This window comes from Ambystoma mexicanum, chromosome 8 (genome assembly GCF_040938575.1).
Source record: "Ambystoma mexicanum isolate Mex_15411 chromosome 8, UKY_AmexF1_1, whole genome shotgun sequence".
Lineage (NCBI taxonomy): Eukaryota > Metazoa > Chordata > Amphibia > Caudata > Ambystomatidae > Ambystoma > Ambystoma mexicanum.
Window position 1 is genome coordinate 1,697,397,200 of NC_090929.1, and position 23,378 is coordinate 1,697,420,577.

At 47.2% G+C, this 23,378-nt stretch overlaps 1 protein-coding gene across 1 annotated transcript in view; it reads left to right on the top strand.

Annotated features, from left to right (window-relative positions):
• The window catches only part of LOC138473465 (deleted in malignant brain tumors 1 protein-like), a 117,598-nt gene extending 94,636 nt beyond the window's left edge, over positions 1-22,962 (top strand). Inside the window, exon 4 of the mRNA XM_069612112.1 lies at positions 22,614-22,962. Within this exon, the coding sequence (XP_069468213.1) occupies positions 22,614-22,962 (349 nt within the window). The remainder of the gene's footprint in view (positions 1-22,613) is intronic.
• The last annotated feature ends 416 nt before the right edge of the window (positions 22,963-23,378 follow it).

The window sequence follows — 23,378 nt, forward strand, 5'->3', positions numbered from 1 at the left end:
TTGGATCTGCAGCAGAGTGTTCTGAAGGTTGCATTGCATTTGTACCATTAGCATCAATGTCATATGTTTCTTTCCACATTGTCTTTACTCCAGTCCATATTAAGTGAGAACCTTCTCGTATCAGGTTAGCCCCGCCCCCCCCCTGTGCATGTCATTAACCAAAGATAGAAGTATATAATACCAGGCCATGAAAAACAACATCACTGAAAACAAAACTGCAGCACATTTTAAAATGCATTCAACATTGCTATACCTATTAGCCCTAATGGCATCCCTATTGCTATCTAGCATTAATTGATTCTCCGCGATTGTGGTTCGTTGGGCCATTTGTCACCTGGAAGGGCGATACAAATTTGTTAAGTCACCACAATATGTATACATATATTTACATTTCAATTTTATACTTAAACATTATTTCCATTTGTTTTTTCTCATTTTCCGTTACACATTCATTTCAGCTAGAGGGATAGAGAGAGAGAGAGAGAGAGAGAGAGAGAGGGAGAGGGAGAGAGAGAGAGAGAGAGAGAGAGAGAGAGAGAGATAAGTCATGAGAAAACAAGGCGCACGTCATAACCTTTGTGTTTTTTTTTTGTTTACGGATTCTTTTTCATCAAAAAAATGTTGTCATTGCTTCTCAATCTCATCTGTAGTACTACTAGCATGTTCCTGTTCGCTCTGAGGGATTGCACTATTGTGTGCCCTCCTCACATCCGAGTGGTGCACCCAATATTTCAATCCCTTGACTTTCATTGCAGTGGGTGTACTATATACGACCTTGTAAGGGCCATGAAACCTAGGTGAATTCCATCTCCTTACAAAACTCCTAGACCTGCGCTCCTGGCATCAGCGGTCCACTTGGGTTGTCTGCAGCTGGCGTTGTAGTATCAGTTGCTACATTCTCAGTAAATGGTGGTGCAATTTGTCGCGCTATGCTGCGGACTACGTGCGTCAGCTGGGTCAGGTATTCCTTAAATTCCTCCCCCAGCACTGTGGCAGCTCTGTGTGCGTCTGATGCTCTCCTAATCAGGGAGAGCGGTGTGTGTATTCGCCTCCCAGTCACAATTTCATGGGCGCTCAGATGGTGGTCCTTGCATTGTCACGTTCTGAGTTAGAACAGTGCTAGGGGTAAGCAATACACCCAGTTTTTCTTCAGTGTATTACACAACTATGAAAATTTGCTTTTGAGTAGGCCGTTGATCTTTTCCACCACTCCATTGGCCATCGGATGATAAATGGAACACAGTTTGTGCTTCACCCCCAAAAGTGACGTTACTTCCTTGAAGAGGTCATTCACAAAGTGTGTGCCGTTATCTGATCTTATCACATCACATATTCCCCATCGAGAAAATACTTCTCGCACCAGGAACTTCGCCGCACACTTCGCGTCTGGGTGGGGACATGGACCCGCTTCCACCCACCTTGAAAAGGGACATGCCACCACAATTAAATACCTTGCTCCGTTACATCGCTCTCCCATGTCAGCATAATCTATGTGGAGTTCCCTAAATGGTCCTGTTGGTCGTGGCAGGGTACCACGCAGTGTTCTCAATGTCATCCCTGAATTGTATGTTTGACATGTTACACATTCTACAACAAATTTTGACAAGTGTTCCTGTAAATTGGGAGCAAACCAATGTTCTTGGATGTCTGCGGCAATGTGTTGTTTTGCTACATGGCCTGGGAAGTGCAGTTGTTGGAATGCTACTTCTAGTAATTCTACTGGCATCACTACCTTTCCCGTTGTTCCCTGTCTCCAAATTAGGTCTGTGGCTGATTGTGTGCACCCCCGTTTGCTCCACAACTCTTGCTCCTCTAGTGGTGCTCTCCTTTGTGGTTCTATTATCTGCGCTATTGGTGTGTTACTGTACGCCTCTTCTAGTAGCTCTATAATAGTTGTCTTTACAACGCATTCGATTGTTGGTGTTGTACTGAAATACGAGGCCTCCTTCGCTGCTGCGTCGGCTGCCGCATTTCCCAATGAGACTGCATCTGTGTTGTTGGTATGGGGTTGGCATTTCACCACTGCCACTACCAATGGTATCGCTAATGCAGCTATCAATTCATTCAATAATGTGGCGTGCTGTACTGGAGAGCCATCTGCTCGTCTGAACCCCCTTATACGCCAGCGGGATAGTCCTGAATGAACTATGGTTGTTGCATATGCTGAATCTGAATATGTAGTCACTGTGCACCTTTTGGCTGTACGCAATGCTTCAATCAATGCAGTTAATTCCGCTGCCTGTGCGGAGTAATGTGATGGGAGGCGCTTTTGGACAATTATTTCATAGTTATCTTCTTCCATTCGTACTACTGCCATTCCCACATGCTTTTCCCCTGTCTCTGGGTTTATTGATGCTGACCCATCTATAAAGTATATTTCCCCTTCCTTCAGGGCATTTTCACTCGCTTTGGGAATGTCATCACCCTTCCCCTCATAGGTGGCACAATTGTGTTCCTGTATGTCCTCTGTTGTACATGGCTCTGTAATGAATGTCGCTGGGTTCACTGTCTTGCACCTGACCACGTGCACGTTGGGGCTTGAAATTATTATCTCATATGCAGTTGCTCTATGGGTTGTCAGTGTTGATTTTGATTGCTCAAGAATCGCAAACAATGAATGCTCTGCATATAACGTCACTGAACATCCCATCACAATCGTAGCACTCTTTTCAATTGCGAAGGCTGCAGCTGCGAGGGCCTGTTCGCACGCAAAGTGACCCTGCATCACTGGCTCTAGTGTCCCGCTGTAATAGGCCAATGGTTTGTGGCCTAGTAATGTTTTTGTGTCAGCACTGCTGTCATCAGTGTTCCATTACAGTGTGAGAACACGAAAAATTCCCTCTCATAATCTGAGTTTGCGAGGACTGGGGCGTCTGCAATAAGCTCTTTTAATTTAAAATACTGAGTCATCAGTCCATTTTATTGCTGCTCTACTCTTCTGTGCTTCTTTTAATGCTTGTAGTAATGGACGTGTGTATGCTGCGTAATCAAGGATCCATGCTCGGCAATAGTTACATATGCCAAGAAACCTTTGCATATCCTTCACTGTTTTTGGTATGATTATGTTACGTATGGCAGCTCCTTTGTCTGGGAGTATTCGTTTTCCATCTTTTGATATTAACTGTCCGAGATATACAACCTCGGCGAGGCAGTATTGCAATTTCCCCTTATCCACCTTGTAACCCTTGGTGGCTAACACATTTAATAGTGTTACGGAGTCTTCTCTGCATTTTTCTTCTGTTTTGCTGCAAACGAGTAGATTGTCTACATATTGTATAATTGTGCTCTCTACATCTATATTTCCAATATATTCACGTAATACTCTATTGAAAATACTAGGGCTCTCGCAATACCCCAGTGGGAGTCTGCGATGTTCATACCTGTTGTTCCCTAATGTGAATGCTGTCAGGTATTGTGATACTGGGTCAAGCGTTATGGAGAAGAAAGCATTCTTCAAGTCAACCACAGTAAAACATGTAGATTATTTGTGTATGATGCACAATATTGATGCTGGGTTAGGCACTACTGGGAACTCTTTTTGAATGACGTCATTGAGTGGGCGGAGATCTTGGATCATCCGCCACGCCCCTCCTTTTGCTTTTTTGATCGGGAAGATAGCCGTGTTACACAGGGAGTTTGATGGCACTATAATACCTTGTTTTAGGAGTGTGTTTATTGTTTCCCTAATCCCTTCCTCTGCTTCTCTAGATATGGGATATTGTTTCACTTGTGGCGGTATAGCACCTGGTTTTAGTTTTATCTTTATTGGTGTCACTTCATGGAGTAATCCTACATCGTGGGGGCCTGTAGTCCAAATTTCAGGCACCACCCTTGCCATGTCTTCCTCAAATATTGTCAGTGGGGCATTAACACTAGCCATGAGTGGATTGTGTACCTCTCTGTACTGGATCATGATGTCACATGGTATACTTATTTCCATTATTATCTCTGCATAATCTTCGTTATCAGTGAATAATTCCTCGTCGGTTATGTCTCTGAGCATTATGTTTGGGTCTATGCATAACACAGTTCTCCACTCACAACCATGCGCGTCCAATCCTAACCAAATACGTTTGCTTGATACCTGAACTGCCTCAATGGCTATGGACATAATCGTGCCTGGCACGACATCTGTGTGTGCAATTGGGCAGAATATAAAATCTGATGGTATCCTCCATTCTTTTCTCGTTATTTCTGGTACTACTCGGGCTAACACTTTGATGCCATAGATAAACATGTCTATGTCAATGGGTATTCCTCACACTACAACTTCATTCATCATTGAGCTAATCATCAACATTGCTCGTACTGGGCATACTCCTGGGGTGGAAATCTCTGCCCAGCAAATTGATTGGCGCGTCTTCGTGGTACACTAAGGGTGCACGCACGTTTTTTCCCCCTACCGTTATATCAAGATCTTTAGTGTAAGGAACTTTTAAAATAGCCCCAGGGAACCCCTGCGTTTCCAAATTCCTGCCTGAGAGCGGAAACCACCCTTCCATAAGACATGATTTTTCTGCTCCTGAGTCTACTAAATGTAAATCTGGAATGTCTGGAAATGTGCGCCGCAATGCGTCCCATACTTGTGCTCGAACGTTGTTGAACGGTGATCCATCGTGGCTGTCACAACTCATTGTTACTCCAGGAAATCCTACCTTTTCCCACACTGCGTCTGCCTGATCGTCAATTACCGACACTAGCAAGCTTTTCACATCGCCTATTGCTAGTGGCACTCCTGCCGTGTTTTTTTCGAACGCATGTATCCATTTCCCAGCCCCTCCCGCTAGTGGGGCGAGGACTTTCAACAGGTTGTTTTTGTCCATTTGGGCCCACGGAATGTAGTGCGGCCTACCTGTTCCCTTATGTATTAACGGCATCTGTAGTTTATGTTTTTATCCTGTTTTACTTACCGTCCCTTTCTTTGTCTTAGTTACCAACATGCTCCCTACTCGCTGCCTTAATCTACCCTGCCATCGTTGGGGTGATCGTGGATACATGTCATCGAAATGATGTGGCAGTGGGGACTCTACGGCCGCCACTCCTTCCTCGTATTTGTCTAGATCGCTCCACACTTCCTCTATTGCCTCCTCTTGCCCGCCATCCTCATTGTGTTCTTCTCCTTGCTCACTTTGTGGGGTGGTTGGGCATATCATTCTCACTGGTTTATCATTCAGATGGAACAGGAACTCCCCAGATCGCCACTCTTTTTCTCGCCCTTGTGGTATGTGTGTCCCCTGGGACGATATGGATAGTGCTGGCTCAGAGGTTGCTGCGGCTAGCTCCCCTGCCGCGCTTAGTGGAGGTGTGAGATCTGCTACTGACAATGGTGGTAACTCCCCTCCCCCTGGCAGCATTTGACCCCTATCACACAGTGCTCTTAACCGTGTTATTTCCATTTGTGCATGCGCTAGCTGGCGATCTAACTCTCCATTTAAGTGCGCTAAATTCACAGGGGGTGCACTTGTTGGGCCATGCAAGCCTCCTTTGTCATATGGCGGTGGTGCCGTGGCTACTGCTCCGTTTGAGGGAGTGGGGGTGGGACATGCCGGTATGTACAGAGGCTCGCTGTATCCCACTGCTGGTCTTGTCATTAACAGATTTATTTTGGTTGTGTCACCCTCGGCTATGGTCGTTGTGCACTCGCCCTTTGGTGTTCCGCTTACCTCTTCCTGTGTTTTCTGTTTTTCGATGGTTCTTTCTTTACTTAGCTCTATTGTGGGGGCAACTTCCTCGACCATTTGCCACAGGTCCAACACTTCCCTTCTGTTTTGCAACTGTTTCCCCTTATATCTTGCCAATAAGTGCGTGGACACTAAATCTAACACTCTTTTGTCAAACGATCCTCCCTCTGGGCAAATTGGTGTCACGCTGTCCCCTTTTATCTCTGTCAACCATTGATCATGATATTTTTGTATCTTGTCACTGTATAGTGGAAGGTGTTGACAAATATGAGCCAATGGCGTTATTCCCCCCATGATAATCGTTCTTCCCTTGCTTGTATATGTGTTGGGACCTCAGTCTTCCTCCAATCACCTTTCCACCCACTCATCCTTTCGTCTAGATCAACAATATATCAAGTGTTTCTCAATTACTAGTAGTTTTTATGTATTAATATTCAATGTTACTTTTGTAATTATTGCATTTCCAAATTTAACTTCCGCATGTGTACCACTTTACCAATAAATCAATTACAATACTTTGATATTCTTGACAAAAAATAGACAGAACATGGAAACACATATAACACATAAAATGCACATGCTCTACCTGCGCGCTTTTATTTCCCCTTTGTTCCCTTTACCAAACCTTTCCCCTTTTCACCTACTCTTCTCATTCACTCCCCACCTCTTACACCCTTTTACTCTTCCCCAAGAATTCTTGCTTACACAGAAAAAGAATATTCTAAATAACTACTCCAAGTCTACTCTATATACGAGACCCGTACTATTTTCTCTTTATCTTCACTTATTTTATCTGCACTGGACAAGACAATGCTACTCGGCGCCGCCTTCTACCCCGTTCGGGCTAGGATACCTCTTCTCTTCTTCTTCTCACTATTCACAAAACCTAATGGCCATATAAAGGACAGATCAGGAAAGCCTCATCATCACTCACACAGGCCCTACTCTTCGCTATAACCCATTACCACTTGTTCCCCTGTTCCCTTCTATTCCCCCTTACCTTTCCTTGGTAACCTTCGCAACCGGCACTCACGTGTTCAGTCATGTGAGCCGAGGGTCACCGTTTGCGGTCCGACCCCAGTCAGGTCCGTACCCCAACCAAGCCGTGGCCCGCCTCGGCGAGCAGCTTTTCAGTCGGGTATTCGTAAACCGGGAACCCTTGACCCTTTCTTGTAGTGCGCACAGGCTGGTCGGCCGTGGAGGCGATGGTTTTGTTGGGTGCGTTCCGGATCTCGCCGCACGGCGCGGGCCTCGAGGCACCTCTCCAAATCACATCGCTGGGGGTCACCAAATGTTTGTGCCCTCCCCGTCTTCAATGTGCAAGAGAATAAAACAGACACTGCCCGGACGGGGAATAAGGCAAAGAGAGCAGGCTGCGAGAATTCAAGGAAAAGTTTATCTAGATCTCTGAGAGCGCTCTGGCAAAATTAGTGTTACAGTACATTTTATAGGTGAAATGACACGTCTAACATAGGATATTACGTTGGACCCGGATTGGTCAACCCGGGTGGTGCTTTAGGTGTGGGCAGCATCTCTTCCTCCTGGTTGGTTGCTTGGTTGGCGGGATTATGGACATCAGATATCTGTGCTCCGAATGGGTGAAGGTCAGGTCGCTGGGAAGCAAGGTGGTCACTATCTAAGCTAATAAAATACATTCTAATAATGCATGCACTAAATAATAGTTGTTCAAAAGACTCTCAGTAGTTTATCATGTCTCTATAAAAGTCACACAGGTATCTATATCATCTATAACATTTGGATTATGCAGGGCATAGGTTAAGGGTCTTGACCACTATAATACACTGATCGAAATGTAGGTTTAGGCTCACAAGAATCTCAAGTATGTGGCATTTGTTAGTACTAGGCACGATATACTGCAGCAGAGGTCTAATGTTAGTTGGGGGTCTGTTGGGTGGGCATCATGGCAAGGTCAGTGGTCTGGCACATGAAAGGAATATCTTGCAGGGACACAGGGTCAGAATGGCAGTAAGTTTCCATCAGCGACGGTGTGGGGGCAAGGACACTTTTGTGGGGATGAATGAGCTATGTGCTTAGCTCATGCCGGTTCACATTCAGGACAGTGATCTCACAGGAAGAGTGATGTGTTACATTTATTAGTTGTTGCAAATACCTCCGGCTTCAGAGTGAGAATGGAGCCGCAGATTTTTCCAGTCAGAGTGAGAACGAGGGTGGGGGCCATGTGTCCTGCGCCTGGCCGCTGTGATGAAAGGGAGAGAAGCGTTTTGTACTATCGCAGTGAGGCCTGGTCACCAAGATGGAGTCGAAAGGGGGTACAAAAATGGATGCCCTGTGTCCTGCACGGTGGTCCCATCTACGCGATTGTTAACCGAAGTCGACATCTCATAAGGGCGAGGGGCGAGCCCATCACTGGAGGCACTTGGTCCGAGTTTTGTACTGAGGAGTAAAGGATGCGAGGGGCCTGCTGGCCCCTCTCTCCCACACATCTCTAAGCGCTCATCTTCCCTTCCCCCTTGGGAAATTAGTTCCAGCCCCATCTCGTCATAGATTTTATCAATCGTTTCCCCGATGCTTCTGGTGTCAAAGTCATCTTCAATATTTGTCCCACTTGTACCTGGTACCGCATCGCTTGCAGGAAAGAATTCTTCTATGTCTTCCCATTCTACAACAGGATTGGGTTTGTTAACTTCCCGCTCCAGATATTCAAGATCTCGTGCCCTCTGTCTGTGCTTACGTTCTACTTCCTCGTCTATTTCCTTGCACTTCCTTGCTTCTTCTCTAGCCTTATCTACTTCCATCATTCGTTCATTTCTACGTTCCTTTGCCCTTCTAATCTCCTCATCTTCCCGCTTTTTTACTTTCCTTTCGTGCACTCTTCTTTCTTTCTCTAAATTTAACATGTTCTGCCTGTATTTTTCATAGGCTGCGTATTGTGTGCGACTGAGTGGTACTCCTTGCTCTTCAGCGATATAGTTGTTTTTGCCTTAGCCTATCTTTCTTTCTTGTCCTTTCAACCCTTACTTCCATCTCTTTCTCTCTCTCTCTCTCTCTCTCTCCTTTGCGTCTCATCAGACCTCTCCCTTGGCCTCAAATCATCACTTCCTTTTCCATCCAACTTCAGTAATATCTGACTTCCCATCCATTCGTCTTTCGAGAATGCTATCTCATCTACCTTAATTTTCTTTACGCTTATTTCCCTCGTTCTCCTTATCTGGAGGTGCACAACTCTGTGCCCAATCTTTTCCTTCATCTTTGCATCTCTCTTTGTCCCTTGAGACCACGGAGGCGATATTGTTTTCCTGTTCCTTTCCCTTATTATCGTCACTACTGTGCGTAGGCGACTCATATGCAGGGTTGCTATACCCCGTGTCTGCCTTAAGTTCTCTTAGTGGGTAAAGCCCCTCTGTTTTACTCCCTTCAATGTCTGGCTCAGGCGGGGCTGGTGGCGCGGTAGGCGTCTCAACCCCCTCCGTACATACATTTAGTATCCAGTCTGTGGGTGGTTCTTCCACCTTCGTTTCTTCAAACCTCTTCCACAATTCTAGAACAGCAAGACGTTTCTCTAGCTTCTTGCCTGTATATGTGGCGTGTAGGAATGTCTTCATATGCTGTAAAACAGCCTTAGAAAGGGACCCATTCTGTGGCCAAGGCATGCACATTTTGTGGGCGGTAATCTTAACCCACTCTGTGCTATACTTCTTGAGTTTTGGTGCATGCTTAGGTAGTTGCGGGGTAACTTCCTCCATTTTTAATTTCGTCACTAACAATATTTATACAATTCTTTAACCTTCCAATAGTATGAGCGCGCACCACATACGCAAGCTCCAATCCAATCTTTTCCCGCCAAAATGTATACCAACAATTTGCTCAAAACCCATCCATTCAATGGCGATTCCCTCTAAGTTACAGAATCGCGTAAAACCAAATTTCATTTCAAATAATCATCAATACAATTATTCTTCTGACCGCTGTATTAAAGCGCAGGAATAAGGCGAATCCTTATGTTTTTATCTCAGGTGCCCCCCTGGTAATACTTTGTTTTTATCTCAGGTGTCCCCCTGGTAATACTTCGTTTTTATCTCAGGTGTCCCCCCAGTATCCCTTGTTTTTCTCTCGGGTGTGCCCCCGGTATCCACTCTTTATCTTTTATGCTCGAGTCATTACCCCCTATATATATATACAGTCTTCCCTTCTTCTGACTATTTAATTTTTTCTCCGCCGCCCACCGTTACCTTTCCCCTACTGGCTCTAATGCCTACAGCACATTTGCCAAAGTAACAAGTTTGTTGTTTCACTCACCGATCGCATCTTTTCCTCTCTGGAACTTCAGGATCACCGCCCCTTCCTCTTCCAGCTTTTTAAGGTTTTCGTCCGATTGGCTGAGCGTGGGAATGAGAGGGGTTATGCTTGGAAAGGCGGGTTCCTTCAGACCCACTGCAGATTTTTTATGGACTTACTCTATCTTTGTCCACGGGGAGCTTCTCAGTCTACTCAGCTGGAATGGCAAAAGGACTTGTGATGTAGCAGAAGACCCGGAGTTACTTCGTGCCGTCGGTCTAAGGTGTTTTAGTATTATATAATCAATAATTAATGGCCGAAACCATCCTCACGCTACCAAGTGTTCTGGAGGAGAGGAATTCACTGACGGGCCCATAGGTCAGCACTCACCCTCTAGAACTTCTAAGACAAGATAGCTGCACCATGTGAGGACAGGGGGTGCAGGATTCACTTACTCCAACACGACTCAATAATGAGGACTCAGTAAGTTGGCAAAGGGAAGTCTGTTTAATGACAAGTACATCAAACAGAGAAACAAATGGAAATCAGCAGCATTGCGATCACCTGTCTCGCTCCGACTTCCTCGAACTTCAGTTGAACAGCAATTTTTATAGGCAATATTCGTCATCATTGACGTCTAACTCTACAAAAACTCGACACGCAATATAATTGGTTAGGAAAGGTAACTTAAGTATAGGTGCTATATCTGTATATGATAATAGGGCATGCGGATTGGATAACTCTTATCGGGTGGGCGTCTAGGCCCATCCCACTACACCACACATGATTGATGTCACTACAAGTACGACGTCTTATTGGTTCTACTATCTATAGGACTCCAGATAACTTGGTCCATTGTGATTGGGCAGGTTACACCCCTAGACATAAATCCCCATTTTAATTAGCGGCATGCAGAATGGACACCCATGTGCCTGGTGTCCCAATTTTCACCCTGCCTCCCTTCCATCAATCAGTGTTTTAGGGCGATGTGTCAATTAGTGGGCTAAGGATGGCCTCAAAACTGTAGTCTCTAATCGGGAAAAGATATGGCATCCCCAGATCCTGGATGACATCAGGCGGTGGTACTTCTTCACGCCTGGCTGGTCACATGTTAGTTCACCATGAATCTGCTTCAGTTTCCAGCTTTTAGTGCATTTAATTCTGTTTCAGCCTCGCCACCTGCATGGGCCCCCCTTATCTTGACCTTCATGAGGCAGGCTGGTATGCTCTGAAGTTTGAGTCTTGTTAGCTGACGCTCTCCTCCCTTTCTCTGGTTGACCTCGATTTCCTAGGCATGAGCCGCTCTTTGTTGAGTTTCGATTCCGCTCCTTCTCTTGCCTTTGGCTGGGTTACGAAACTTGTCCTTTCAGGCCTCTGGCAGCCTGGGTACATTTCTGCTTTTACAAAATGGAGTTGCACGTGTACATTGTGCTTCATTGAGGTAGATATAAGGTTGGCGCTTGCCGCTCTATCTTCTACTAAGCATTGCAAGCAGTATTTATTTCTCAGCATCCTGCGTTTCAAGCCTATTTACACACGTTTAACAGGTCGGTTGCTTCCATCTTGTCTTGTAGCAACGTTTCCTCACGTTTTAACAAAGTCTCTTCTCTGTGTCCATTATATTTATTTTCGTAGTTACTCGCACTGGCGTGCTATCTTCGATAGCTGCTTTTGTTCATTCACGAGTCTGTTCAGGCCCTTGAGGCATTTCCTCTGGCCTTCTATTAGGGCTCTTTGGGTCTCTTCATGTAACGTCTGTAGGTACTCTTCGTTTCGTATCAGCGGCTGGTACGGCTGACCTGATAGGGTACCGTGCTGCCCAGGGTTGTCTGCTTATGGGCGCTTCAACAGGTATGGATCTTCTGGTGTACACTGGGCAGAGTCCCAGTGCAGCTCTTTATTGGTTCATTTGCTCCTCATACGTCACATACCTTGGCGAGTACGCTCCTGGTACCTCGATATGAGGGGAAGGGGTACAGGCCATGTCTGGGACCTCCTTTACACTGCCGGGTCATTTTAATAATAACTTTACTCCGGTGGGGGGCGTGGCTTGAGCAGCCATGGAGTAGGAGGTGCTTCCCGTGTAGCTCCGGAGGATCCGACAGATGATCCGAAAAAACTACCTTTGAAAATGCGCCATTGGTACCAGAATTAATAATACACGCACGGGAATGTAGGCTCTGCTCATTGTGTGAAGATCGAGAGAATCGTAAGCGGGAGTCTGGAGGAATGGCTCAGCGAACGACGGTGGCAGTTCGGCACATTGTCACACAAGATGGCCGACAACAAAGGAAACGCCACTGGGGTACCTGAAGAGGACGAATAGAGGCGGAGGCCACGGGGAAAGAACGGCAAGGGCGAGGTGAAGACGGAACAAAACCCCTGGGGGCTGTAGGCCTTGGGTCGTTGAGGCTTGGGGGCTGGCCCGGATGGCAGGGGCCCGAGGGCAACAGAGGGGTGAAAATGCAGGCCGCACCACGACAAGCACGAGCGGCGCTCGCTCGGCATTGATCAGCAACTAGCAGCGGCAAGAGGATGTCGCGACTGCCTGGAGATCACCACAACGGTCGGTAAAGAGCGGAAATTACGGTTGGGAAGATACTCAGACGCTAGGGAGACCCAACGGAGACCGGAATATGGCGGCGCGAGGGGCCATGGGTAAGAATAAGAACAAACAACCCACAATGGATATTTTTGCGAAAACACAGCAGTCTCCTGCGGCCAGCGCAACCAAAAGCCCGGTGGCACAAGCTGAGGGCGCTACAGCGGCTGATAATCATCAGATTTTAGAAGCCATCACGGAGCTGAAGGAATCTTGGGGGGTTGCGATGATGGACCTACGCACTTCCCTGGAAGCTAGAATTGAAGCAGTGGGCATCGAAGTCTCCTTGCTGAGACAAGATGTTAGGGGACTGGCGGAACGCACAAGCTGCCTGGAGGGTGCGGTGAAATCTAACACGGACACCAGCAGCAACAATACAAAGGAGATCCATGTCCTTAAACAACAAGTGACCAACTTGGAGTCTCGAGCAGAAGAAGCAGAAGGGAGAGCGAGGAGAAACAATATTCGCGTGGTGGGCTTGCCGGAAGGTGAAGAAGGCCAGGACCCGACTGATTACATTGAGAACTTACTCCTATAAGCAATCGGGGCCGGTACACTCTCGCAGGGTTTTGCGGTGGAGCGAGCACATAGGGCCCTTATGAGGAAGCCGAGACCAGGGGCCCCTCCAGGAGCAATAATTGCTAAAATACTGAACTGTAAAGACCGCAAGAAAATATTGGAATATTTTCGGAAAGGCGGAACAATTGAGAGGGCCTCGAGCACTATCACGGCATACCCGGATTATACTATGCTGGTCCAAAGGCAGTGGTACAGCTATGTAACTATCAAAAGGAGGCTGCGGGCAGCTGGGATAAAATATATGCTGCTGTACCCTGCGAAACTGAAGGTCGTGCATAAGAGCAAATTGCATTTTTTAACACTCCGGAAGAAGCAACAACATGGCTGGATCTGCAGGGCTGCCCGGATCAAGACACAGAAGAGACACAAAATGGACGCGAAAAGTGACTCAAATACGGTATGCATATTGCTATGGCGGCCAGCGCACATCCCGAGGGCGCCTAGGCGAAGGCTGAGAACGATGGGCTTGGCTGTATGAGGCTGATGTTCGATTACATATTGCTGATTGTGAGAGACTTGATGGACTGGAATATAGTGGCAGTTACATATACTTAAATTGTTTGGCAATGTGTGGTTAATTGATGTGCTATTGGAGCGCAGGGCGGAAGTACCCAACCCCCCGAATTATAGTTATAGTTGTAGTAGGTTGGCCACTAGGGTGGCCTCACCCTGCGGAGCTTCGAGTACAGGCGAAAGCCGGAAAGAGCTAGATGCGGGGGAGCCTGAGATCCAGGGATGGCGCTGGGTAACAGTTGGGGGGGAGAGTGTTGAGGAAGGGATGGGAGGCGGGGGGGAGAGAGAACGGGAAGTTTGGTGTGTTTGTGTTTAAAGGGGTTTTAGAGTGGGATGCGAGCCTATATGGATTGGATTGGAACTTGAAGCTAAACGACACCTGAGGGGGAGGGAACGGGACCATACCAGGCCATTGGGGCCCTTAAAATACTCACATGGAATGTGCGGGGGCTTAATAGCTATTTAAAAAGGAACAAGGTTATGCTGTATCTGCGCAGGCAGAAAATAGATATTGCATTGCTACAGGAAACCCACCTCACACGTGAGCGGATGGACATGATTGCGGGAAAATGGAAAGGGGTGTTGGTGGGCTCATCTTACTCGGCCTACGCAAGAGGAGTACTTACATGGGTAGCGCCACATGTCCCATTTCAGCGGTTGCGAGTGGTGGCTGAGACAGACGGGAGGATGGTTATGCTGAGGGGATTGGTAGAGAACAGGGAGATAAGTATTGTTAACACGTACGCCCCGAACCAGAACACAGCGGCATACATTAGGACACTGAGTGCGAATCTGAGCGTGTGTGTGGGTAGCGCGGTGATCTGGGGAGGGGACTTCAATTGCGTACTGAACCCGAGGTTGGATAGATCGGATGGGAAATTAGATAGACCGGCCCCTGCAGCCAGGGCGCTACAGACACTGCTAGATGACTTTGGGCTGGAAGATGCATGGAAAGTGTGGCACCCTGGGGAAAGGCAATATTCGCATTACTCGGCCCCACAGCATTTATTTATGAGGCTGGACTATGTCTTTGCATCACCTGAAATGATAGCGGAGATGGCACACATAGAGTACAGGGCCAGGGTCCTCTCGGACCACTCGCCCCTGATTCTTGCATGGCAATACTGCCCCCCGAGGGCGAGGATCCCGACATGGCGCCTACGAGCGGAGGCATTGAGAGACCCCTTCTTTAGAGAGGACTTGCGAGAGGAGATAGTAAACTATTTTGAAACCAACACTGGGAGTGTAGACTCGGCGGGGACATTATGGGAGGCCTTTAAAGTTGTCATGAGGGGGGCGGCCATGGCGAAATCCAAGGGCCTACAGGGAGGGGTTTCGGCTGAACTGAGGGAGACGGAAGCAAAATTGGAAGAGGCCTTAAAAGCCGGTGACTTTACAGCAGAGAAACTAGATTTGATACTTAAGCTACAGCAAAAATGTGCGGAATACTGGGAGAGGTTGTGTAACCTTAATTATAAAAGGTACATAGAGAGACAGCATGCGGGAGGCGATAAACCGGGGAGACTTTTGGCGTGGTTATATAAGAGCGAGACCCCCAGAGCCACAATTAGAACTATAGAGTGGGAAGAAGGTAGCGTAGAGGATACCCAGGAGGGAGTTAATCAAGCATTTGTGGATTATTATAAAGGGTTATACGGGGAAGATGGGGAAAGCAGCCGTTTAATGATAGAGGAAATGCTGGAGGATATGGGGCTGCCCAAGATAAGCGAGGAGGAAAGAGAGGAACTGGACTCCCCGATTACCCTGGAAGAACTGGGGGAGGTGGTGAGGCAGTTGCCTACTAGTAAGGCCCCAGGGACAGATGGGCTCCCGAGCTAATTTTATAAGGTATATATAGACGAGGTCCTCCCCCCGCTGCTAGAAATGTTAAACGAAGCATTTGAGATGGGCCGCTTACCGGAGTCACTGAGAGAGGCTGTCATAGTACCTCTCCCTAAACCAAATAAATCTGGGCGTAGCTGTGGTTCCTTTAGACCTGTGTCAATGCTGAACCAAGAGGGCAAGATATTAACTGCAGTCTTGGCGAATAGACTGAAGAGGGTCATCAGCAAGTTAATACATCCGGATCAAACGGGCTATGTCCCCCATAGAAACATCACCAATAATCATAGGCGACTCCAGAGGATCATTGAGTTTGGCAGTGGAAAGGATGAGGAAATGGCAATCGTGTCCTTGGATGCGATCAAGGCCTTTGACTCCATCAAGTGGCTGTGGCTGCTGGTGGCCCTGAAACACTATGGGTTAGGGCCTGGCTATGTGAGGTGGGCGAAGATTTTGTACAGTGAACCGCTGGCTAGAGTTAAGACAGGATCTGTGATATCAGAGAGGTGGCAGCTTAGCAGGGGCACTAGACAGGGATGCCCGTGGTCTCCTATGCTCTATATACTGGCCCTGGAACCTCTTGCGATGTATCTGAGGCAACAATATGACACTATAGGCATTGAGGTGAAAGGGGAGCGGCACCTGATTTCCCTATAATCAGATGACATGCTGCTGTACCTACGATTCCCAGAAGAAACTCTCCAGTACATCCTAGAAGTGATGGAGAGATACGCTGGGTTGTCGGGTATAGCAGTGAATCCCCAGAAGTCCAGAATGTTCCCATTGGGGGGTACAAGGGGATTCCATCGGAGCATTTACCTGTATTGCAAGTACCATGGACGGTTTGCACGTTTCAGTACTTGGGGATAAATATATACCATACTGTAGAAGAGGAGCATAAGTGTAACACACAAGTAGCCATCAGGAACATTGAGAAGTGCATGCGGTTTTGGGCAAAGCTGCCTCTGGCGATGATGGGGCAGGGAGCGATGCTAAAGATAGTGGTCCTGCCGAGGCTCCTACATTACTTCGGGAATATACCGTACTTTATTCCTAGGGGGTTTTTTACCAAACTAAATAGCATGTGTAGGGACTTTCTGTGGCACGGCACGCGAAACAGAGTGGCGTAATGGAAGCTTCAGAACTGCCATGACAAAGGGGGAATTAAGCTGCCCAACTACGAGGCGTACTATGTGGCGAGCCAGTTGCAGTATGTCGCCAAATGGCTATCTAATGAAGAGACCTCCGAACATAGGTTGTTTGGGCGGGATTGTTCACCTTTTTATTTGAAAGAAGTCATATGGGCACCCAGAGTGGAAATGGTGGGGCACCCTAAAATGATGCTACTAGGGTTGAAGGTGTGGCGCAGGGCATGCCAAATGATTGGGGACCCGTCCCCATGCTCACCGCAGATGCCATTGGTAGTATTGACAGGGGCGGACGCTCAGCTGCGACTGATACTCCGGGCCCACTGGGAACCGGCTGGGGTGGCAACGATGGGGGACATCTGGCAGGAGGGTTCTAGTGTTACTTTTGAGGGGCTGCGGGAAGTAGCTGGGTTGCATGAAGGCCAGTACATTACGTACCACAGAATGGTACAGAGGATTAAGAGAACATGGCCTGAAACTGTGCTGGAGGAAGAATAGGATGCCACCATAGATGTGGTATGTGAAATAGCTGAGGGGGGTCATGAGATTTCCAGACTGTATGAGATGTTGATGTCTAAAGTGGGGAAGTAGGTCACGCAGCTGAGAATGGACTGGGAAACGGAGGTTGGGGCCCAAATGGGAGATGGGATGTGGGAAAGGGCGCAAGGGTATCATAAGAAGGTGTCTAGAAACGCGAGGCTGAAACAGATACAGTTGTACATAACACACAGGGCTTACATGACGCCTTGGAAGATATCGAGGTTCGAGAATGCAGGTTGGCAAGCATGCCCCAAGTGTGACGAAGAGAACGCGGGCATGGTGCATATTTTCTGGTCATGCCCGATCAAAGAGAGGTTCTGGAGGGGTGTAAAAAAGAAACTAGAAGGAAGAGGGGTCAAGATTGTAGTGGATACGGTGTGGGCCTGTCTGCTGGGGGGGTTCCCAAGACCACGGAAACTCAGGCACATAAGTAAACTAAGGGACCTGGCTTATGTGCTAGCAAAAAGGAGGATTGCCATGGGATGGAAGTCATGCCATGTGCCGAGGATAGAGGTGTGGTGGAAAGACTTGCAAAAATGGGCAGAAGCCGAAACCACGGCATGGCAAGAAGCGTGTAGCAATGGGGAGGAGGAGGAGAATGAGTCCCTGATGGCCTGGAAATCACTGATAGCCGGACTGTTTGGGTCATTAGACGACCCGACGGAGCCTGTGGAGGAGGTGACCGAACCACAGGGTGTGGAAACTGAAGGTTCAATGCAATAGACTCGCAAGGGGGGTGGGGTAGAGGGAGTAGTGGTTAGGAAGTTAAAAAAGTGTATTGAAACTGTTGGAACATGCACTGTTTGTTTGGTTTATTGTTTGTTTGCTTGTAAAATGTAAGAAAAACCTTTTTTAAAAAAAACACTTTACTCGGGTGTTTTTTTTTTGCCAGATGTTTGATAAAATGTCTTTCTCGTGTCTCTCTCTGTAATCCAAGCTGAGGTCGGGGCCCTTTGTTCATCCTTTTGGAGGGCTTCTGGACAGAAGCCCTCCTTGAGACGCCAGTAAGTGGTAAGGATGTGTGGGAGGAGGAATAGGGACCCTGGACAGAGTTCCCTAAGCAACCCAGGTCACACTATGCCCTGATAGGCTGGAAGGTTATCCCGCCAGGATAACCACCCCGCTGTTTTGAATGACAGCTAGGCTGAATGAATGGGGGTTTTCTGCATAAAAGTAGGGATCTGAGGACTGGAAGATAGACGTCGCCACTGGACCTGAGAAACCCAAAGAGGAGAGAAGCTGAAGACGTCTGCCGCAACTGAACCACCGGTAAAGCCCTGCTGCAGACCCTCATCACTCTTCTCCAACCACGAGAGAAGATCTTCACCTGCAAGAGCCTTCTTCCTTTCAATTGGTGGGGACAACCAGTTCGTCAATCGCCTTCCAGGACTTGACTTGGTCGAATCGCCTGTGCACAGCACCAGGAGACCGGATAGCCAGGCACCAGTCCACCGCGACCGTGATTTAAAGGAGAGTACCTTTTATTCTGTTGGGCACCACCGCGGCTGGTTTCTTCCCTGGCAGTGCAGTGCCTCGACCCTTCCTCCATGACAAGAGCATCTCTTCCTCTGCTGGATCTCCCGAACTGCCGGAACTGCCAGGAACTACCGCCACCGCAGGAACCTCCTCAACTTTTAAGGCACATTGTTCCATAAGGCCTCCCGTTTCGTTTGGTATTGCTAAAGGTGTTTTAAATCCTTTACTTACCTTCGGGGCTGGCCACCCTTTCGTCTGACATTATCTGTTACTTCTGCACCCTCCTTTTTGAACTTCTTGAACAAAGACTCGATTGCAGCTACTAGAACTGTTTGACCTTGGCCGCATTGCCTTGTACCATTGACTCTGGCACAGGCCTATTTACCTCGGCTTATTCAGTTACAACTGCCTTCCTTAGATTGTTTCCTGACTTAGAAATGTGTTGGTGCACCTAACCTGTGAATAACTTGTCCTTTCCCTCCCTTTTGAGAAATTGCTAGAGTGCCATTTGGGTTAAGCGCTCCCTGTGTCATATTATTTGCTCAGTATCCTTAACTCTAACTTGTCTACAATTTATGGGGGAGTTGCGTATATCTTTCCTTGACTATGTTTAACTTACTTTTACACTAAGTGCATTGTGTGATTGCCAAGAGTGTGTAGAAATTAAATATATATTCTTTTTAATACAAAGCTTTGGTCAGTGTTTCCTTGTTCTATAGTACTGTAGTCCTGGTGTGTAAACTCTGAATATTGCTCATCTCCCTCTTGAGATTAGTCTGGATGCTCAACCACAGCTACCAACTAAATCTGTGTTGTACAGACAGATACCAAAGGGGATTTATTGCTTATACCTGTAGTCTTAATCTTTTGCAGTGCTCCCTAAGGGAACTGCATAGGATTCTGCCTAACAAGCTCTTTCCCACACGAGCTGATCGAGTAAAGAGTCTCAAAGCAGGTGGCTGGAGATCACCCCCGAAGCTTGGGTGCTTTAGTTGGTCGACCGAGGTTACTGACTTCTATTCATGCACAGAACTCCAGGCCGGCTTCCTCAGACCCAGAGCCAGAACTGAGGGAAGAGTTAGCCTCATTGTTGGCAAAGCGTGCAGTGGAGGACGTCCGAGCTCAAGAGAGAGAAATGGGATGGTACTTTCATTACTAATTGATACCCAAGAAGGGCTGAGGACTTTGTCCCATCCTGAACTGCAGAGGCTTGAACAAGTTCCAGAGGAAGGACAATTCAGGATGGTGACTTTGTGAGAAATTCTCCAGGATCTGCAAAGCCAGGACTGGTTGGTGTTGTTGGACCTATAGGACGTCTACTTCCATGTGCTGATGCACCAGAGGCACAGGAGATTCCTGAGGTTCAACGTCAGGAAGAAGCATTTTCAGTTCAAAGTGCTTCCCTTTAGATTGACCTCTGCACCCAGGGTGTTCACCAAGCTGATGGCAGTGGTGGTGGCCCACCCAGGAGGGACGGAGTCTGTCCTCCTGTATCTGGATGACTGGCTCATCTGGGGCTGCTCTCTGGAGCAGGTAACGCGGCACCTTCAAAGACATTGCTTCACAGTTCTGGCTTCTCCATGAATTTCCAGAAATCACACACAACACCTGCACAGAGGCTCCAATTCATCAGGGGAATCCTGGATACACAGGTAGGAAAGGCTTTCCCCACCGAAAAAATTGGCACCAGCATTGATAAAATTGTAATATTGTTCCAGAACTCACACAATCTATCACCCTCACATTCCTCCTGGACTTCATGGCCTCCAACATTTTTCTGATTCCATAGGCCAGGCTGAGGATGTGTTCCATAAAGTGGCCTCTCTGTGCTCAATGGTTGTGATTTTCTGGCAAAATATTGGATGTTTCAAGGACAATGGCCAATGATCTGTTGTGATTGTGCGACCAGGAGAATAAGATGGCAGAAGATCCATTCTGGATAACTTGTGCAAACAGTCCTGTTTGAGGGGATTTTTCCTGAGGGAAGGTGTGGGAGGATGCCTTTTCAGTGGAATGGGTCTTCGACCTTCACTACGCGTTTCCCCCCAATTCTGGTCATCCCATTGGTTCTCATAAATTTTTGGATATTTCAAGCTCACCTGATACTAACCGCCCCAGACAGGGTGAGGAGGACGTTGTACCCAGAACATCTGGGTATGGCCATTTGCCCAGCTCTCCACCTTTGTGGTTCTTGAGAGGCTAAGATATGATGGCTGGGGACTTGAGGCATGATGTATTGGTGGTGTTGCTGGCTGCACACAGGCTATGGGCCCCATCTATGCTTGCAGATGAAGCATGTTTGTGGCATTGTAGAGGGAGAGAGGCGCATGACCCGATATTGTGCCCCTTCTGTGTGGTCCAGGCGTTTCCTTTGCCCCTGGCCAAGCAGGTTCTACAGCTGGCCAGAGGTAATGGGTACCTGGGGGAACCTGGCTTCTCTTTCTCTGCTTAAGACACTGCTGGACCAGGGTTCCTTCTTCTCCGGGCCTATGGTTGCCCAATTTCTTAAGGGGCTTGTGAATGTGTTTCCCCCAGTTAAGTTTTTAGTCCTAACCTGGGATCTTTATCTAGCACTCTCTCATACTTCATGGCTGGTCCCTTTGATCCTTTGCACTCTGCGTCCATCAGGCCTCTCACGTTGAAGACAGTGTTTCTAGTGGCAATTACATCGGCCCGACGTATAAGTAAGATGCAGGCGCTGTCGTGTAAGGGCCATGAAGTGATTAAACAGACTTTATCTCGCTGAATCATCCTGTGCGTAGCTTAGTGTTACAAAAAGGCAGGCAAGGAGGTCCGTAAGAGTCTGTGTGCCCACTCCACAAGGAAGGTGGCTGATTCCTCTGCTCTGAAAAGAGGGGTGCTATTGAAGGACATCTGAAGGCTGCTAAGTGGGCATCCCTTCAAACTTTCACAAAGCACTGTCTAGTGCTTATATCTGTCTAGTGGCAGAGATACCCACTTTGGCTGGGTCGTTTTGCAAAGCTTTCTAGTGTAACACTTTCAGCCCGCCTCCTTCTCATCTACTGCTTTGGGAGTCTATCCTGATGAGGAATCTGTGTGAGGCTGCGATGCATTGAAGAGAACGTTTCTTATCGGTAATGTTTATTCTACAGATTCTCCTCCCACAGATGTCTTGTCGCTCTCCTAACCCTAGCCTTCAACACTCCTGAAAGTTTTTTTGTGGGTGAGTTCTAAGAGTAGTCAAAAAAAAGGGAAAGTGTCCACGGTGCACAGATTGAGCCAGGATAAGGTACATTTGTTATTCTTGGTTATAGTTCCACACTTAAAAAAGTGGTCCCATTTTGTATATGTATTTTCTTAACATGGGAATCGATTCCCTCGGCTTCAGACCATGGGAGAAAAAGGTGAGACAATGAGGTAGAGGGGAAAGTGTGTACTTTAAGTATGAAAGCCGACATCATGTCTGGTGTCGAGGAGCATGAGCGCCAAGGTGCATTAAAGTCAAGCTGCACTATGCCCCCTGTCCAGGTGAGGAATCTGTTGGCATGTAATCCATAGAAGGAACATTACTGGTAAGTATTCGTTCATACTCCACTTATCTCACACATGTACATACATCTTCACTTTGATGCCCCTCATGCATCACTTATAGCTGGAATGTCTGTGTACAAATTAAGTGCATTCCCTGACTTTTCTAATATAACTTTGAACTTTTGTGAGCACAAGTCAAGCTGCACCTTAAGGCATGTTTGTGTTTTCTATACACAGTCTTGACAACTCTTTGACACATCCATTCGAACATCTACTTTTGCTGGTCTAGGAGTGGCTAATTCCACACTTACCCCCTTGTGCTTCTATCTAAACTTACTTAAAGCAACTCTTACACTAAATGCTGACATACTGAGTGATGTAACATGCATGTTTCCTATTGATTCAAGGATTTTGCACGTTTGTTTGCACTTGATAACAAATGCATGTTATTTTTATCTCCCTACCCCTTCCAGATACCCAAACCCTGGCATTGCGCCTTGTTGGCAGCGGGCAGTTTTGTACCGGGCGCATTGAGGTTTACTATGGAGGAGCCTGGGGGACGGTGTGTGATCATTTCTGGACTTTGGCAAATTCGCAGGTCGTGTGCAGACAGATGGGATGTGGAACTGCCGTGGCTTCTCGTGGTGGAGCCTTCTTTGGTCAGGGCACTGGAAGCATTCTTCTGGACGATGTTCTCTGCAAAGGACAAGAGGTGCACCTGTGGGACTGCCCCAACCGAGGGTGGAATGTAAACAACTGCCTCCATAGTAACGATGCTGGCGTTGTCTGTTCAGGTACATCACATTTTGATTTCTCCTATTGTACAAGATAGTTTATTTCTAAAGCATCTTCAAAAAGTAAAGAAAACAGAGGGATATAAAACTTGAAGGGAAAACTTCACGAGAGGAAGACTTTGGGGTGAATGAATCAGTGGGTATTGTAAGGAAGGAATGGTATCAAAGTAAGACAGACACAAGGGACCATAGTTCAAGGGTGTTTATGGAACTTTATCAAGGGTGTGATAAACGTCTATCGCAACCTAAATCTAAAGATGACCATCAAATAATAATAACGCAGTCCTAGTGGAGTCTCGTCAAAATAAAAGGGTCCATATTAAAAAATCTATTGCCAATACTTACCTCTAATTTAAAATAGTGTGGGATATGTTAATGAAAAGGAAGGAAGTGTTCACAAAATGATAAGTCACGATTATAGGCCGTTGGCCTCCCCTCCTCACTTTTTCAGCAC